This window comes from Bos indicus, chromosome 1 (genome assembly GCF_029378745.1).
Source record: "Bos indicus isolate NIAB-ARS_2022 breed Sahiwal x Tharparkar chromosome 1, NIAB-ARS_B.indTharparkar_mat_pri_1.0, whole genome shotgun sequence".
Taxonomy (NCBI): Eukaryota; Metazoa; Chordata; class Mammalia; order Artiodactyla; family Bovidae; genus Bos; species Bos indicus.
The window spans coordinates 68,924,436-68,944,437 of NC_091760.1; the positions used below are offsets into that span (position 1 = coordinate 68,924,436).

Here is a 20,002-nt window from a genome sequence, read left to right on the forward strand (position 1 = left end):
AAGAGCAATTCTTACCTGCGTAAATGAGCGTTTTCACTTCTTAGTGGCTGCATGGCCAGTGCTATTTCAACCTGAATATTTGTGTTTGCACTTACGGCTGGAAGCAGAGATATACACATCTCCAGTTCTGTAATCACCCTCTGGATTTCTGAATCTTCTATAAAAAACAGAAGAAATGAGTAAACACAGTATTATAAATTGCTGTTTTGATAAGATTATTCATATGTATTACCAAAAAAGAAAACATTTCACATACATACATATGTACTATAAACAAACTCAACTCAGTTATTTATGAATTTATTCTACAAATCCTATTTTCCTTTTTCCTGCAGGCTGCACTTCCTTATTGAGAAGAATTCTAAAGATTTATGTTAAGTCACAGAATTATTATATCAGTGATTTTTTTTTCAGTTAAAGTGTCTAGTAGGAAGATGGTTATATATATCTCCTAGTCCACATGTTCCTATAATTACTAAAGGGTTTCTTATAATTGATTATAGTATTAACAACACAACCTTTGATCCTGGCATAAGCAAATAATTCACTTCTGGTGATTCATTTTGGAAATATATTGAGGGAGGGTCTACTAAGATAAGGTTTTATTATCTAATTTTATAAAGTAAATTTAACACAACCGGCTACACTTCATTTGATGCAGCATCAAAAGCAGTATCATTTTTGTCATTGACTGTGGGGAGTGGATGATTTGGGAGGTGGCAAAAAGATACAGGTAGAAGGTAGATTTTAGATCTCTTGTCCTTTTATTTTTGTTCATTTTTATTCAGATTTTCTGTAAACTGCTAGAGAAATGGTACAGATGAATTTATTTGCAAAGCAGAAATAGAGTCACAAATGTAGCAAAAAAGCTTATGTCCAGCAAAGAGGGAGAAGGTGGGATGAACTGGGAGATGAGGGTTGATATACGTATAGTACTGTGTAAAAAACAGATCACTAATGAGAACCTATGGTACAGCACAGGGAATCCTACTTGATCTATGGTGACCTAAACAGGAAGAAAATTTTTAAAGAGTGGATATATGTATACATACAACTGATGCACTTTGCTTTACGGGAGAAACTCATACAACATTGTAAAGCAGCTATACTTCAATTAAACAAAAATTTATGGGAAATGAAAACATTTAATAAATATAATATTAACTGTCTGATATCCAAAAGAGATAAAGTATTCAGCTACAAAAAGTTAATCAATTCCACAAGTATTTTAACACCTTAATGGAAAGTTTACATGCATACAGTAAACAATTGTGCCCAATTACAGAGCAGAATGCTCTGTAGAGCGGTTTTGCATGAAAGCATTAGAAGCAGAGACCTGGGCTCCACCATTTTCCTGCAATGTACCTTAGTCAAATTACTTAATTCTTGAAGCCTAGGTTTCTTCATGGTTAAATGGATAACAACAGTACCTCATGGGGTTGCTGAGAGGATTAAATGAAATACTGTTCTCCAAGCCTCAGTTTCCTCGTCTGTAAAATGGGGACAATAATAGTACCTCATAGTGTTGCTGTGAGGATTAAATGAAATAATGCATATAAAACACTTAGCACAGTGCTGGGCACATGCTAGGTGCTCAATAAGTGATAGCTAATATTACTACTATTATAATTATTACCAATGATTAAGTATTCACTTAAGAGAATAATAATGAATTAACAGTCCGAAAATACAGGAGATTTTAATATACTGAACCACAGGATTAATAGTGCTACATCCTAATACAGATAAATTTTAAGATTTGGTAACTTTTTTGTCAGACTGCAAATATGAGGTACTCAATTAGAACTTCCATAATCAATTACTGTGTTTTCTAGATGACAAATGTGTAACTAACTCCAAGTGAAAGTCATTATTCAGAATATACATAATGAAAATGAATACAACCTGGCTCATAACTCCACCCAAGATATTTTTTTTGATTAATTAAAATATCTTAAGAGTGAACTGAAAAGAGCATCAGAAGATTTATGTTCCTTCTCCAAGTGAGATTTGTTAAACATTGTAACAGTTATTAAATAAATGATGAGAGGAAAACTTTGACATCTTTTTAAAGTAGGAAACATTATCACTCTGTTCTAGGGAGTTAACCATGTCCTCCAACCCCTTAAAATTTATCTCTATGAATTTTCTTTGGTTGAATCTTTTCAAGGTCCCTTTGAATCAAGTAGAATGAACACACACTTACAGGTAAAAGAATGATATTCCCTAGCACGTTTCAAATCCACAGGAAACAACAGGGAGCAAAAACCCACAAAATAAGAATAAAACAGACAAAACTCATCTCTTCATTAGCATAAGACATACTTCTATGGAAAATATCACAAACTTCATGTTGATTATTCTGAATTTAAATGATGACATGCCACAGAAAATTATAAAGAAAGTACTTATCTACCTTGTTCTGCTACCAGGGCCTTGAGCTCTCCCAACAAATACTTGATAGTTCTAACTTTTTCAGCACTCTGGTTCACGTTTTTTGCCTTCTGCACATCCTTTATTCTTGAATCTCCCAGAGGTATGTTTAAATCCTTTCCTTCACTTCTGACCTCACCAATGTGTTTGTTAGTACATTTTTCTTCATGAGTAGCCAAGAAAGCTGGCTGTAATAGGGTGGGGCTGCGGCGAGTGGGACTGTCAGGATGAGAACGCAATAGTTTCATGTATGTCTGGAAACACTTCAGTAAGTCCGGTTCCTCAGAAAGTCTTTTCGGCAGAACCCCGTTAGCAAGACCCAGTTGCTGAAATGTTGGAGTAGCTGGTTTGCCAGTTTGGGGCAGGTTACATGAAACTCCAAGACAGGTATTGAAGGAATTCCTTACAACATCATCAGTACAGTTCACAGAAGTTGTTCTTCCTTGTGATGCAAACTGACTGTCACCATCAGTCTGAACTTCCTAAAGAAAAGAAAAAAACAAGCTAAGACTTCAAAAATAATGAGCACTGACTTGTGGGCATTAACTACAATAAACTCAAATGAAAAATGTTAGAAGATGACATTTGCAGGATGGAGTTACAGATTACCAGTGAATAAGTCAATTTCCCCTTAGCTCATTATTCTGCATTTTTAAAGCTTAATTAGTTCACTCAGTAATATGGGAACATTATAAAGCCACGACCAAAATAGATTGTTTACATATATCATAAATGGTTTAAAGGCATCAAAAATTAGTCTACTTTGGGACTAAAATAAACTTCCACTTTGGGAAATCACAGTGTAGAAAATAAGCTGAAAAGGCTTCTGCATAAACATATTTAGAGAAATGTTACAGTAGTAAAAAATTTATTTAAATGTCTAACCATAGGTGAGGAGTTACACAGACCATGGTATATCCACTAGAGTAGTAAGAACTTAGTAAAAATTTACAAAAGGTAAATCACAATTAAATGTTAAGTGGAAAAAAGCAGCATGTAAAACTATATAAAATTTAATTATGATGATATTATTAAAAGAAAGTTTACTTAACAAATTAAAACCAGAAAATGAAACCTACACAAAGAATTAAATGACTGGAACATGCTCTATCAATGTGTTAACAGCAATTGTGCTTTGCTGGTAGGTATGGGTGATTTTTTTTTTCCCTAGTAATCTTTTTCCTTCGCCCTGCCCACCACTGTCCTTAATTAATAGGCAAACTTTTCTAATAAAAAATAACTCAAAAAATAATTGGTCTTTACAGCCTAGAGCATTAAGATACAATCAGCAAATGAAATTTTCTCTCAAGATGACAATTTCTAAAAGCAAATCATTACTTATATAGTATATAAACTGCACTCACAGAATGAACCATCGGAGGGCAGGGTGGCTGCCGAGGTACCCGGACTGGGATAGAGGTGGGTAAACCATAACTAGAAGGTGAAGACGTCTGAGATTCTAAAAAGTAAAAGGGAGAAAAAGTCATTCACATCTCAGACTGCTTATACAATTACCAGGCAACTTAATTAGAGCTTATATTCATGCTTTTTAAAACGTCATTCATACTAACCAGAACCAGACACAGTGTGGCAAGGTGCAGCAGGAATTCCATTAGGGTTGTTCTTTGAAGCCAAGTTATTCATCAGTGACATTTGAGTCTGCACATGTTCGCAAAGAGCTTGGTATATTAAGGGTGAATACATTCCACAGTGGTCTTGTAGTGACCAATTTTGCAGTATATCTGATGAGTCTCTTTCACTTCCAACAGAAGCATCATTAGGTATCTGCTTCTTCTTATCTGAAGATACTAATATGGAAAAAGGGGGAAAAAATTTCTGAAATATGGTTCTTTTCAAAAACCTTTACCAAAGGTATTAGAGGAAAAAAGGGCTCTCAGAAGTAACTCGATTCATCACATACTTTACAGAGTGTGATCACCCCTAAAGAAAATCACCTCAAATTCTTTTTTTAAAGGGAAGTAATGAATCAGGTTCTCCTCAAAATTAACTTATACTATGTCTTTAAAATCTCTATTAAATGCTACTCATAATGCACTTGAGTTGGGAAAGGAGTCACTGGAAGGACTGATGCTGAAGCTGAAACTCCCAATACTTTGGCCAGCTGATAAGAACTGACTCACTGGAAGAACTGACTCATTGGAAAAGACCCTGATGCTGGGAAAGTTGAAGGCAGGAGGAGAAGGCAGGAGGCAGCAGGAGAAGGCAGGATAGAGGATGAGATGGTTGGATGGCATCACTGACTCGATGCACATGAGTTTGAGGAAAGCTCTGGGAGTTGGTGATGGACAGGGAAGCCTGGCGTGCTACAGTCCATGGGCTCGCACAAAGTCAGACACGATTAAGTGACTGAACTAAATGGAATGCTCTTGAGAGGGTGAATGGAACAGAAAGATAGAATACCTTGTACAATTATGATGCTTTGATGATAATGATGATAATAACAGCAACAATAAATAAATCAGAGCTTTTAGAGTGAGAAAGTGAATTTAATCTACACATTGAGCTCTCAAATAAGACCTTAACCTGACATTTAAAGTCTCAAAAGCCTAACCACAACATAATTTTCCAACCATCTTTCCATCACCCTCAACTAAGAAATCTTTCAATCCAGTCAGACCAATTTAGACACCTACATGCTTTTCTCACTTTCCTATAATATTACTCATGATGAACCATACCTTTCAATTCAATTCTACCTAACTCACCAAAGCTCATCTGAAGCCTTCTCCAGTCATTTCAGTCTAGTGACTGCTCTTCACCATGAAAGAGTACATAGTCTATACAAATCATGTATCACTTGGATACTGTACTATATTGCTTATCTTTCACTCTCTTGTCTGTTTGACTAAACTATAAGCTTCTTTAGGCAGGGCTATATCAGAGTACAAAACAAACTTAGAAAACCACACTTTTTGGCAAAAGCTTACCAAAGCTAAACATATTTTATGATATAGCAATTATATTTCGGGGAATATACCTGGCAGAAATGAGTATTACATCTACTAAAATGTGTACGAGAATGTTTGCAACAGCTTGTATTAGCAGTGGCCCCAAACTGAAAACCCAAACAGTCATGAATAGTAGAAGTGGATGAATTGTGGTGTAGCCATATGATGGAATACTATATAGCAATGGAAAAGAACAAAGTACTGATATACTCTGACTGCCTATATGAAGTTAACAGATATGATGCTATGTGAGAGTCAGACACAAGACTACAGTGTAGAGCTGCATTTTCACAGTGTACATGAAGTTCAAAAATAGTAAAACTATCCAATCAAGAAAGAAGTCAGAAAAGTGTTTATTCAAGGATGAGGAGACAGGTAATAATGAGAATACTGATGGATAGGAGCCTGGTAGGGTACTGAAATCGTTCTTTATTTTCAACTGGGTGGTCAACTACATGGACGTACACATATGCAAATATTTATTGAGATTTATACACTTGCTTTATTAAAGTTAATCCTTAAACAGTGAAAAGTTAAAAATTTTTAAATGGTATGGAATTCCCTAAATACATACACAATTTATTGAAAATAAAAACACTGCTAAAAGCATAAAACCTACAAGTAAAAGCAAAACGTTAAAGGCAAATGAAATATTATAACCAATAAACACAGAAAACTACTACTAAATTATTAATGGACTATGAAAATGGTTGGAGATACTGGATGCATCTATTTTGACTTGAGTTATTCTTTCCTTTGTGATAACCTATTGCTGTGAACATACTTCCCTGGCCTGCATATGAGCTCTAACAACTACTAGCTGAATAACTTTTGGCAAATTATTTAACCTCTCTTGGACTCTTCTTCCTCATCAAAAAAATGATGATAATACGAGCATTACCTGTTTTATAACACTGTTATGAAAATTAAATAGCACATGTAAACTATTAGTATCTAGCACATAGTAAGAACTCAATATATGTTACAGCCATTACCAAATGGCTCCAAAGTCTTAATCAGATCAGATCAGATCAGATCAGTCGCTCAGTTGTGTCCAACTCTTTGCGACCCCATGAATTGCAGCACGCCAGGCATCCCTGTCCATCACCAACTCCCAGAGTTCACTCAGACTCACGTCCATCGAGTCAGTGATGCCATCCAGCCATCTCATCCTCTGTCATCCCCTTCTCCTCTTGCCCCCAATCCCTCCCAGCATCAGAGTCTTTTCCAATGAGTCAACTCTTTGCATGAGGTGGCCAAAGTACTGGAGTTTCAGCTTCAGCATAATTCCTTACAAAGAAATCCCAGGGCTGATCTCCTTCAGAATGGACTGGTTGGATCTCCTTGCAGTCCAAGGGACTCTCAAGAGTCTTCTCCAACACCACACTTCAAAAGCATCAATTCTTCGGTGCTCAGCCTTCTTCACAGTCCAACTCTCACATCCATACATGACCACAGGAAAAACCATAGCCTTAACTAGACGGACCTTTGTTGGCAAAGTAATGTCTCTGCTTTTGAATCTGCTATCTAGGTTGGTCATAACTTGCCTTCCAGGGAGTAAGCGTCTTTTAATTTCATGGCTGCAGTCACCATCTGTAGTGATTTTGGAGCCCCCAAAAATAAAGTCTGACACTGTTTCCACTGTTTCCCCATCTATTTCCCATGAAGTGATGGGACTGGATGCCATGATCTTCGTTTTCTGAATGTTGAGCTTTAAGCTAACTTTTTCACTCTCCTCTTTCACTTTCATCAAGAGGCTTTTTAGTTCCTCTTCACTTTCTGCCATAAGGGTGGTGTCATCTGCATATCTGAGGTTATTGATATTTCTCCTGGCAATCTTCATTCCAGCTTGTGTTTCTTCCAGTCCAGTGTTTCTCATGATGTACTCTGCATAGAAGTTAAATAAGCAGGGTGACAATATACAGCCTTGACGAACTCCTTTTCCTATTTGGAACCAGTCTGTTGTTCCATGTCCAGTTCTAACTGTTGCTTCCTGACCTGCATACAAATTTCTCAAGAGGCAGATCAGGTGGTCTGGTATTCCCATCTTTTTCAGAATTTTCCACAGTTTATTGTGATCCACACAGTCAAAGGCTTTGGCATAGTCAATAAAGCAGAAATAGATGTTTTTCTGGAACTCTCTTGCTTTTTCCATGATCCAACGGATGTTGGCAATTTGATCTCTGGTTCCTCTGCCTTTTCTATACATGGACATCACCAGATAGTCAACACCAAAATCAGATTGATTATATTCTTTGCAGCCAAAGATGGAGAAGCTCTATACAGTCAGCAAAAACAAGACCAGGAGCTGACTTGGCTCAGACCATGAACTCCTTATTGCCAAATTCAGACTGAAATTGAAGAAAGTAGGGAAAACCACTAGACCATTCAGGTATGACCTAAATCAAATCCCTTATGATTATACAGTGGAAGTGAGAAATAGATTTAAGGGACTAGATCTGATAGAGTACCTGATGAACTATGGAATGGGGTTCGTGACATTGTACAGGAGACAGGGATCAAGACCATTCCCATGGAAAAGAAATGCAAAAAGGCAAAATGGCTGTCTGGGGAGGCCTTACAAATAGCTGTGAAAAGAAGAGAAGTGAAAAGCAAAGGAGAAAAGGAAAGATATAAACATCTGAATGCAGAGTTCCAAACAATAGTATGAAGAGATAAAAAAGCCTTCTTCAGCGATCAATGCAAAGAAATAGAGGAAAACAACAGAATGGGAAAGACTAGGGATCTCTTCAAGAAAATAAGAGATACCAAAGGAACATTTCATGCAAGGATGGGCTCGATAAAGGACAGAAATGGTATGGACCTAACAGAAGCAGAAGATATTAAGAAGAGGTGGCAAGAATACACAGAAGAACTGTACAAAAAAAGATCTTCACGACCCAGATAATCATGATGGTGTGATCACTCACCTAGAGCCAGACATCCTGGAATGGGAAGTCAAGTGGGACTTAGAAAGCATCACTACGAACAAAGCTAGTGGAGGTGATAGAATTCTAGTTGAGCTATTTCAAATCCTGAAAGATGATGCTGTGAAAGTGCTGCACTCAATATGCCAGCAAATTTGGAAAACTCAGCAGTGGCCACAGGACTGGAAAAGGGCAGTTTTCATTCCAATCCCAAAGAAAGGCAATGCCGAAGAATGCTCAAACTACCGCACAATTGCACTCATCTCACACGCTAGTAAAGTAATGCTCAAAATTCTCCAAGCCAGGCTTCAGCAATATGTGAACCATGAACTTCCAGATGTTCAAGCTGGTTTTAGAAAAGGCAGAGGAACCAGAGATCAAAAGTCTTAATAGGGCCAAATAAATATTTTATATTCATAGATCTTCCCAACTGTATCAATAATAAATCTCTAACCATTTCCCTTCTAAGGTGACATGCAATAAGTTATTCTTCATTCTCTGAATATATGAACTAAAACAAACTGGTTAATAAACATTTGTTTAAAAAAAAAAAGGGGAAATGTTGTTGAGTCACTAATCGTGTCCAACTATTTGCAACCTCCTGGATTGCAGCACACCGCACTCCTCTTTTCTCCACTATTTCCCAGTTTGCTCAAATTCATATCCATTGAGTCGTCTAACTATCTCATCCTCTCCTGACTCCTCCTTTTCCCTTCAATCTTTTCCAGCATCAGCTGACTCATTTCCAATGAGTCAGCTCTTCACATCAGGCGGCCAAATTATTGGAGCTTCAGGGTCAGTCCTTTCAATGAATATTCAGGGTTGATTTCCTTTAGGATTCACTGGTTTGATCTACTTGCAGTCCAAAGGACTCTCAAGAGTCTTCTCCAGTACCACGGTACAAAAGCATCAATTTTTTAGCACTCAGCCTTCATTATGGTCCAACTCTCACATCTGTACATGACTACTGGAAAGGCCTAGCTTTGACTATACAGATCTTTGTCATCAAAGTGATCTCTGCTTTTTAATAGGCTGTCTAAGTTTGTCATAGCTTTCCTTCCAAGAAGCAAGTGTCTTTAATTTCATGGCTGCAGTCATTGTCCGCAGTGATTTTGGAGCTCAAGAAAATAAAATCTGTTACTACTTCCACATTTCCCCCTTCTACTTGCCATGAAATGATGGGACCAGATACCATGACCTTAGTTTTTTCTATGTTAAGTTTCAAGCCAGCTTTTTCACTCTCCTCTTTCACTCTTATCAAGAGGCACTTTAGCCCCTCTTTACTTTCTGCCGTTAGAAAGTGAGATCTTTTCAGTTGTCGTATGTGGGATCTAGTTCCCTGACCAGGGACAGAACCTGGGTCCTGCTGCACTGGGAGTGTAGAGTATTAGCCACTGGACCACCAAGGAAATCCTTAGTGGAAATACAATTTATAATTAATAAAAAGGAAAAGTATCCTCCTAAAATAGTTTTAACTTCAAAATCTAAAATGATGAAAGCTGAGATCCCACGCAGCCCATGGCCATCCAGAATATTGTTCTTCCTTTCCTCCTAATTCCTAGGTCTCTCTTCTGCTCTTGGATTTCTTTTGGCTCCATAATATATGTCTGGTTTGAGGAGTTCTCAGATTTTATACTCATAGTCCCAAGCATTGGCACTCATTCACTTTCTTTTCAGGAGATGGCTTTCACAATCTCTGATTCAGTTCAGTTCAGTCGCTCAGTCGTGTCCAACTCTTTGCCACCCCATGAATCACAGAACGTCAGGCCTCCCTGTCCATCACCAACTCCCAGAGTTCACTCAAACTCACGTCCATCGAGTGGGTGATGCCATCCAGGCATCTCATCCTCTGTCATCCCCTTCTTCTCCACCCTCAATCCCTCCCAGCAGCAAGGTCTTTTCCAATGAGTCAACTCTTCACATGAGGTGGCCAAAGTATTGGAGTTTCCACTTCAGCATCAGCCTTCCCAGGACTGATCTCCCTTAGGATGTACTGGTTGGATCTCCTTGCAGTCCAAGGGACTCTCAAGAGTCTTCTCCAACACCATAGTTCAAAAGTATCAATTCTTCGGTGCTCAGCTTTCTTCACAGTTCGACTCTCACATCCACACATGACCAGTGGAAAAACCATAGCCTTAACTAGACGGACCTTTGGTGGCAAAGTAATATCTCTGCTTTTGAATATGCTGTCTAGGTTGGTCATAACTTTCCTTCCAAGGAGTAAGTGTCTTTTAATTTCATGGCTGCAATCACCATCTGCAGTGATTTTGGAGCCCCCAAAAATAAAGTCTGATACTGTTTCCAGTGTTTCCCCATCTATTTCCTCTGAAGTGATGGGACCAAATGCCATGATCTTCGTTTTCTGAATGTTGAGTTTTAAGCCAACTTTTTCACTCTCCTCTTTCACTTTCATCAAGAGGCTTTTTAGTTCCTCTTCACTTTCTGCCATAAGGGTAGTGTCATCTGCATATCTGAGGTTATTGATATTTCTCCCGGCAATCTTGATTCCAGCTTGTTTCTTCCAGTCCAGTGTTTCTCATGATATACTCTGCACAGAAGTTAAATAAAAAGGGTGACAATATACAGCCTTGACGTACTCCTTTTCCTATTTGGAACCAGTCTGTTGTTCCATGTCCAGTTCTAACTGTTGCTTACTGACCTGCATACAGGTTTCTCAAGAGGCTGGTCAGGTGGTCTGGTATTTCCATCTCTTTCAGAATTTTCCACAGCTTATTGTGATCCACACAGTGAAAGGCTTTGGCATAGTCAATAAAGCAGAAATAGATGTTTTTCTGGAACTCTCTTGCTTTTTCGATGATCCAGTGGATGTTGGCAATTTGATCTCTGGTTCCTCTGCCTTTTCCAAAACCAGCTTGAACATCTGGAAGTTCACGGTTCACATATTGCTGAAGCCTGGCTTGGAGAATTTTGAGCATTACTTTACTAGCATGTGAGATGAGTGCAATTGTGTGGTAGTTTGAGCATTCTTTGGCATTGCCTTTCTTTGGGATTGGAATGAAAACTGCCCTTTTCCAGTCCTGTGGCCACTGCTGAGTTTTCCAAATTTGCTGGCATATTGAGTGCAGCACTTTCACAGCATCATCTTTCAGGATTTGAAATAGCTCAACTGGAATTCCATCACCTCCACTAGCTTTGTTCGTAGTGATGCTTTCTAAGTCCCACTTGACTTCCCATTCCAGGATGTCTGGCTCTAGGTGAGTGATCACACCATCGTGATTATCTGGGTCATGAAGATCTTTTTTGTACAATTCTTCTGTGTATTCTTGCCACCTCTTCTTAATATCTTCTGCTTCTGTTAGGTCCATACCATTTCTGTCCTTTATCGAGCTCATCTTTGCATGAAATGTTCCCTTGGTATCTCTAATTTTCTTGAAGAGATCTCTAGTCTTTCCCATTCTGTTGTTTTCCTCTATTTCTTTGCATTGATCACTGAGGAAGGCTTTCTTATCTCTTCTTGCTATTCTTTGGAACTCTGCATTCAGATGCTTATATCTTTCCTTTTCTCCTTTGCTTTTCACTTCTCTTCTTTTCACAGCTATTTGTAAGGCCTCCCCAGACAGCCATTTTGCTTTTTCTGCATTTCTTTTCCATGGGAATGGTCTTGATCCCTGTCTCCTGTACAATGTCACGAACCTCATTCCATAGTTCATCAGGCACTCTGTCTATCAGATCTAGTCCCTTAAATCTATTTCTCACTTCCACTGTATAGTCATAAAGGATTTGATTTAGGTCATACCTGAATGGTCTAGTGGTTTTCCCTACTTTCTTCAATTTAAGTCTGAATTTGGCAATAAAGAGTTCATGATCTGAGCCACAGTCAGCTCCTGGTCGTGTTTTTGCTGACTGTATAGAGCTTCTCCATTTTTGGCTGCAAACAATATAATCAATCTGATTTCGGTGTTGACCCTCTGGTGATGTCCATGTGTAGAGTCTTCTCTTGTGTTGTTAGAAGAGGGTGTTTGCTATGACCAGTACATTCTCTTGGCAAAACTCTATTAGCCTTTGCCTTGCTTCATTCTGTACTCCAAGGCCAAATTTGCCTGTTACTCCAGCTGTTTCTTGACTTCCTACTTTTGCATTCCAGTCCCCTATAATGAAAAGGACATCTTTTTTTGGATGTCAGTTCTAAAAGGTCTTGTAGGTCTTCATAGAACCATTCAACTTCAGCTTCTTTAGTGTTACTGGTTGGGACATAGGCTTGGATTACCATGATATTGAATGGTTTGCCTTGGAAATGAATAGAGATCATTTTGTCGTTTTTGAGATTGCATCCAAGTACTGCATTTTGGACTCTTTTGTTGACCAGGATGGCTACTCCATTTCTTCTGAGGGATTCCTGCCCACAGTAGTAGATATAATGGTCATCTGAGTGAAATTCACCCATTCCATTCCGTTTTAGTTTGCTGATTCCTAGAATGTCGATGTTCACTCTTGCCATCTCCTGTTTAACCACTTCCAATTTGCCTTGATTCATGGACCTGACATTCCAGGTTCCTATGCAATATTGCTCTTTACAGCATCAGACCTTGCTTCTATCACCAGTCACATCCACAATTGGGTATTGTTTTTGCTTTTGCTCCATCCTTTCATTCTTTTTGGAGTTATTTCTCCACTGATCTCTTGTAGCATATTGGGCACCTACCGACCCGGGGAGTTCCCCTTTCAGTATCCTATCATTTTGCCTTTTCATACTGTTCATGGGGTTCTCAAGGCAAGAATACTGAAGTGGTTTGCCATTCCCTTCTCCAGTGGACCACATTCTGTCTTAATCTCTGATTTAGTTAAGCTATGATATTTTGCCTTTGCCAGCAGATGCCACCACCCAACATAAATTAATAACCTTCAAATACTTCTTAAAATTCAAAGCTTTAGAATTAACATGTCTTACTTAACTCCTCCATTAACTCAATCTATGTGAAACTCTACTGATAATGTTGTACATCTGTATTTAAGACACAAAAATCTTAAAACAATTTATCCAAGACAAGTTAAAAACCATTAAGTGGATGTACAATTTTTAGATAATTCCTGCCACCCAAATATGGAATAAAAACCTACTGCAGGTAGGCATTGCTGGATGCCTATTATAATTTTAAATACGGAGAACACTTGGCCTTGATGGGGGCAATCAATGCTAAAAATATTCTGCCTGTAGTGGTTTATTTCTCCAAGATGAGGGCAGAAATATGTATATGATACTGAAGGTAGGAGCATGTGACCACAGCATTCAATACAGTTATCAAAACGTAAGTAGCTGCTTATTAAAAAATGGTTTGTTTGTTTTTTCTTTTAAATGTCAGGTGCAGTCTTGGGTAAGCTCTCAATGCATTTTTGGAACTGCCTTTCTGCCTCATTCCTCTAAGTAAGCAACAGGGTGGGTGGGTGTGACTCCATAGACACCCAGTGATCTGGCAGGTCCCAGACAGAAAATACATAAGGAGCCCAAGCCCCAGAAGACAGTAACACAAAATAGTAAGATAACATATGTTAAAGTTAAAATGATATGTAGATACTAGTTAACATGCTATAATAAATTCCTAAAATTCTAATTATGACTATCTCACTTGTGGAGAGATGAAAAAGGAAGGAAATGCAGTTTTGCCTATTTTTTTTTTAATGTTAAATTGGTGAGTTGTCAGAAACTGTGCTTTTTAGATAAAGGACATTTTTATTTATTTTATTAAAAAAAAAATCTTTTGGCCATATCCGGTGGCATGTGGGATCTTAGTTCTCCGACCAGGCATCAAACTGTGCCCTCTGCAGTGGAAGTGTAGAGTCTTAACCACTGGACCACCAGGGAAGTCCCAGCTTTTGTGTATTCTAGGCACTGTGATTAACAGAGCAAAAACCTTGTACTGGCTAACAGCTGTTAACTACAAAAAAAGAAAAAAAAAAGATCCTTTCTAGATAGTGCTACAGTGATAAATCAAAGAAAAATGAAGTAATTTAACCAAAGGGAAAGAGGTTTCTGCATCCAAAGAATAAACCTTGGTCAATGGGAACCACTTCTTATACTATAACCCTAATGGAGACTGTCCTTTGGCAAGTAGGTCCTAACTTCTGATGATGACAGTGTAGGGCAAAGGACAATAAGAATATTATATACTGATAACAGGCCAGAACTGCTGGTCTGACTCTAATCCAAATAAGAATTTAATGCTAGGGACTAAGAATGCCAGATCTCTCTCATTTGCTTCAGCAAACCCACCTTCTATCCATCTCCACTCTGCTCTGCTCTCTCTGGGATGCTACTCTGTATGGATTACATTATTAAGAGACATTCCTTTATGGGTCTCTTGTGCTCCTACATGTCTTGCTGGGTTTACCAAAGAAAAAGTAAGGCTTTGAGCTAAGCTCTGTACCTGGGACATTTTTCAGGGCTGTGTTTATACTTAGCAACGTTGAGGGATAAGGTGATGTTTTTCCCTCAGTCAAGTATAGGCGTTCTAACTGCTTACCACCAAAGCAATGAATTCCCCAAGCTCAGTGTTCTTCAGCATGTGCAGTTTCCCCGTGGGTCCATCGCACCACCCCACCGGCAGTTGGCAGTGAGGCAGAACCGACACAAACATGCTAATGTGCATGCTGCTAGCTGTGCTACGAGCACAGCACCTTTGTCTCTGACCCAAGAGTCTTGTGTCTCCTGTCAACATGCACGACATAGTAAGGATAATTCATTAGCTTGTAAGAATGAAAATCAGATCCCTGACTAGATATACATCAACAGGGTTCCGGTTGGGTCCAATCCAATGGGAATTGTGGCATTATCAAAGAGAGGAAAAAGCATGCATTCAAGATATTTCAAACTCCCTCTCTATGAGGCCACCTTGGGCTGGCTTTGTCCCTTAAAGCTCACTTCTCCTCTCAAGGTGGCCTATTCTAACAGAACAATATCTCTAGCTGAATCCCAGTAACCTCTTCCTCACCTCATCCCTTAAGACCTAGGGATAATAACAGTTCTGTTCATGCTGCTAGCACTCGGCTAGCAGAATCCCTTGTGGTTCCCTTATACTCTAATGAGTTTGTAATGAGTTTCTTCATAAATAAAACCCCTATCTTAATTTGGGTGTTCCTATCTACTCTTTCTTGCCAGTCAATTCTAAAGGAAATCAACCCTGAATATTCATTGGAGGGGCTGATGCTGAAGCTCCAATACTTTGGCCACCTAATGCAAAGAGCCGACTTACTGGAAAAGACACTGATGCCGGGAAAGATTGAGGGCAGAAGAAGAGGGTGACAGAGGATGAGATGGTTGGATAGCGTCACTGACTCAATGGACATGAGTTTGAGTAAACTCTGGGAGATAGTGAAGGAAGGACAAGTCTGGAAGTCCATGGGGTCGCAGAGTTGGACATGACTTATCGACTGAACTCTGTGGGAACTCTGAACAAATAGTTAAGTTAGGATCCAACAAGTTGCTACCATGGCACCATCGCTGACCATGTACTACCACTCCTTTCTTTGTCCATCAGTCCTCCAAAATAGGTTTCTACTTTAAGAGTTAGACCAGGGGTGAGCACACTTGTTCTTAAAAGGCTAGAGAATAAACATATTATGCTTTAAACAGGCCAGATGGTCTCTTCCACAACTACTCAAGTCTCCTCCTACAACACGAAAGTAACCATAGAAAATACATAAATGAAAATGAATTAGCATGACTGTGCTCTGATAAAGCTTCATTTACAAAATAACTAAATATTACAATAAAACAAAACTGGCTGTAGTATGCTCACCCTGGATTAGACCAATACTGTCCCACTGAAATATAATGTAAATCATATAAGCAATTTAAAATTTTCCAAGAACTACATTAAAAAATTAAAATAGGTAACATTAACTACTATAATGTTTTATTCAAATCAATACAGCCAAAATATTAACATTACAATATGTGATTAACATTAATCACTGAGATATTTTATTTTTTTGCATTAAATATTCTAAGCATACTGTGTATTTTTACTATAAAGCACATCTCAATCCGGATGGTAAATTTTTATCAGAAATCCTTGATCTGTATTTAGGTTTAATAAACTTTACAGTTGAAAAAAGTAGATTCATTTACCAAGTTATTTCAAACATACTTTAAAAGTTTTCTAATAACTAGGTCAAGTATCAGCTTTCAAATTTAAATTAATTAAAATTAAATAACATTTACAATTGAGTTCCTTAGTTGTACTAGCCATACTTGGAATGCTCCGCAGTCACATGTGTTTTGAGACTGCCACCTTAAGTGGCACAGGTCAAGACAATACAAGGCTAAACGCAACTGGCCTCCAAGATAGGTTAGGAAGTTGTTTTCTCAGCCTTGGTTCTGACTCAAGACCATCTGAATTTCAGCCTCTTTGCCTGAATCCTGATCTCTAATACCCAGAACTAGTGCTGTACATGACTCAAACCCCTTACCTAAGCTAAATCTTACTGTACTCTGCTGTACTAACATTTTTGGCCCACCTGAACTGTGAACTAGCTGGTTCCATTCTTGATGCTCTGAAATCCCATTACGGACTTTTTCATCTCTATTTTGGGCTACCATGTTCCATAGGCCTCTGTGGAACAACACAATCAAAACTTGCTTATTCTAAACTGCTTACTGAATCATTCCACTTAGGTCAGCAAGTTAACTGTGAGCGTAAACCATCCTTGGCTACAGTCACTGTCAATCAGCGGCAGAGTTTTTTTCCTTACATAACTATCCAACTTGGAATTTTACCTTCCTGTTACCATATCTTCTAACTGTGCAGCTGAAAAATTGAGCTATGGATCCCACTTAGAATATATGTATACACATATAGTATTTTTAAAACAATAAATATACACCCAGTGTATATGAAATATACATTGAAATATGAAACACCCAATGAAATATGAAACCCAATCAATCTGTGAATATCATTCTGAGTTTGAACTATTCTCCTATAAAACCTAACCATTTTTTTTTCTACTTTTCTTCTTGGCAAAGCATTCAGCAATTAGAAACTGAATAGAGGAAAAAAAAATCACAAGCACACATACACACCTGTATAACCAGTATTATTAAAATGTAAGCCCAACTGCATAACCCCAGTAATCTATCAAAACTCCCATAATTAAGTATCATATTTAAATAAATAAGATAAAAAAATACTTACAAATTTCCTTCCGGACTACAGAAGGCACAGTATGTTTTTCATGTCCTTTCTTTTTGGATCTATATCTTTTGGTTTCTACAGGTCTGGGGTTACATCTATTTTCTGAATATGTTATTTCTGAACCTATTAATGATTAAAACAAAAATTCATTAGCATTAAGAGAATTACTTAATTGAGAAAAGGTGATCAGCAAAGAAGCATTAAAAAAAAAAAAAACCTGAATCTTCATTTCTCAAAATGTCCCGCAGCAAAGACGCACAGCCATCAAGCCCCTGTACGGTTTCAGTCTGTAAGGAGAAAGTCACATAGAAATTTGTACATAAAATTTTACTGCAGAAAAAAAATTCTGTAATTTTAAAATTTCCTTATTTAGAAGCAATTTATTATTGGTAGAAGACATGTTTTAAAGCAAAAAAGTCTTCATTCTTTGCTAGGACAATTAATACTTCACCTTTGAATTTTTATTTCCACTTCTTAACTTTTACCTGAAAACTAATTAAACAGTATACACTGTATCTATTCAGTTTACTCTTACCTGACTTTCTGAATCAGAGTGAGTGGGATAGCCAGAATCTGCATTAAAACGGGGTATCTTTCTCAAATTGGTCCTAGAAAACAAGTTTGTTAATACATTTACATATAACACAAATATAGTTACAAATAATATATTTTCCCAAAATACATTCTAAAAAGACACTTTCTTTCCACCAAAGGTTGGATAAGAAAGCTTGTTCAACCATGCAAAAGATGGATTTATGCAGGACTTTATGAAGGTTGTAAAGACTAAAATGATCAACATGGGTAGAGATATGAAAGGTTTCTCCCCAGAGTTTTGTGAAAGTAGAGACCCTCACTTAGATCTCTGGGGTAGGAAAAATTTAGTCCATCCCATAGACTTGAAAATCTCTTGAGAATTCCTGAAGTTGGACACTTTCTTAAGTACTTACCCTTTCTTTCCATTTGTTAATTTAGCAGGTCCAGTGTGCTTTCCCGAAGGTATTACCTATGACATGATGCATTATATTATAGGAGATATACAAATATTTTTCTATCATATTCTCAGTATACTGTTTTGACAAAACCTAAAATGTTATTGTTTCCTTTTGTTTCACTTGGTAAAACATACATAACATAAAATAAACCATTCTAAAGTATACAGCTCTGTGGCATTAAACACATTCACAGTTGTGCAACCATCACTACAGCCCATCTCCAGAACTCTGTCATCTTCCCAAACTGAAATTCTGTACCCATTAATCATTCATCTCTAATCCTCTCCTAAGTACCTGGTGTAACCACCCTTCTACTTTTGGTCTCACTGTTCTAGGAATCTCATATAAATGGAACCAGATAGTATTTGTCCTTTTGTGACTGGCTTACTTTGCTTAGCACAGTATCTTCATAGTATACATGTTGCAGCATGTGCAAAATTTCCTTCTTGTTAAGGCTGAATAATACTCCATTTTATATATGTACCATGTTATTAACTTTAATAAAATCCACTATTACAACTGAACTCATAAATTTTTTTTTCTATATTAACTGTCAAGCAAGCAACACATACCTTTGTTCCTTAAGTCTTATGTAAGTTGAAGACTGAAGTTGAATTTTTACTTTAACCAGAAGTATCTACTATAGTAAGTCTGGACTATACTCAATCCCTCAAAATATTCTACTTCCCCTAGGTCTTCAAAATACATTAACTCAAGACACAGGGCAGAGTTCATAACTCTGATTCTATTTTTCCACATTCTTTAGAATGCCTGACAAGACCAGCACGTGAAAACTCTACTCATTTGCTTCTACACACATCCAATATGCTGGGAGTCACACAAGAAGCAAGGCAACTGTGCTTGCCTCTGGGGAGGGAAACTCAGAATCTGGGGGACAGAACAAGGGAGACTTTCCATGGTATACGTTTTTATATCTTAATAACTTCACATTATTTAAATATAATGTCTATTCAAAATATAATTTTTGAAAGACATGGTTAAATTTCCTACTCACTCCCTCATTTTACCCTTTAGGTGTAGTCACTGTTGGCAGTTACACTTAGGATTTTTCTTGGCATGTTTACGTATTTCATCTCAAGATACCTTTGAGCAATTACTATTAAACTTTCTGGAATTATAAAGTTTCACTTCTCCTTAAGATAACTTAGAATATGAGGGAGTCAAAAAGCAGCAGCGAGAACCAACATTGGCGGAAATAAGATGCCATGTAACACAACTCTACTAGACCCAAGGGGCTTTCCTTTCACACTATCTATGTTGGTGTCCTGTCCAGGACCATAATAAAAAACCAAACCATCATGCTAAGTCTAAAAACAACTACCACAATAATTATCTTTCAGAATTTAAAAAGTATACTGTTGAGATAAATATATGGCATGATGGCATAATTGAAAGATTATATTCAGCATTTCACCAAAACACATACACACACACATTAGGTCATATTACAAAATCAGGTAAAGAAAATTAACCAGAATAAAGCACCCTGCAACAGTGTGATACTGGAA

General features: G+C 37.6%; 1 protein-coding gene across 5 annotated transcripts in view; it reads right to left on the reverse strand.

Moving 5' to 3' along the window:
* The window catches only part of CCDC14 (coiled-coil domain containing 14), a 42,284-nt gene that overhangs the window by 16,218 nt on the left and 6,064 nt on the right, over positions 1-20,002 (reverse strand). For 4 of the 5 annotated variants that reach the window (XM_070788746.1, XM_070788742.1, XM_019956751.2 and 1 more), the window contains exons 2-9: positions 18,429-18,484; positions 18,017-18,089; positions 17,699-17,768; positions 17,482-17,604; positions 4,005-4,241; positions 3,798-3,892; positions 2,417-2,915; positions 16-157 (exon numbers count right to left, since the gene is read on the reverse strand). In XM_070788746.1, the coding sequence (XP_070644847.1) occupies positions 16-157; positions 2,417-2,915; positions 3,798-3,892; positions 4,005-4,241; positions 17,482-17,604; positions 17,699-17,768; positions 18,017-18,089; positions 18,429-18,484 (1,295 nt within the window). The remainder of the gene's footprint in view (positions 1-15; positions 158-2,416; positions 2,916-3,797; positions 3,893-4,004; positions 4,242-17,481; positions 17,605-17,698; positions 17,769-18,016; positions 18,090-18,428; positions 18,485-20,002) is intronic. The other variant, XM_070788745.1, reaches the window with a different exon arrangement.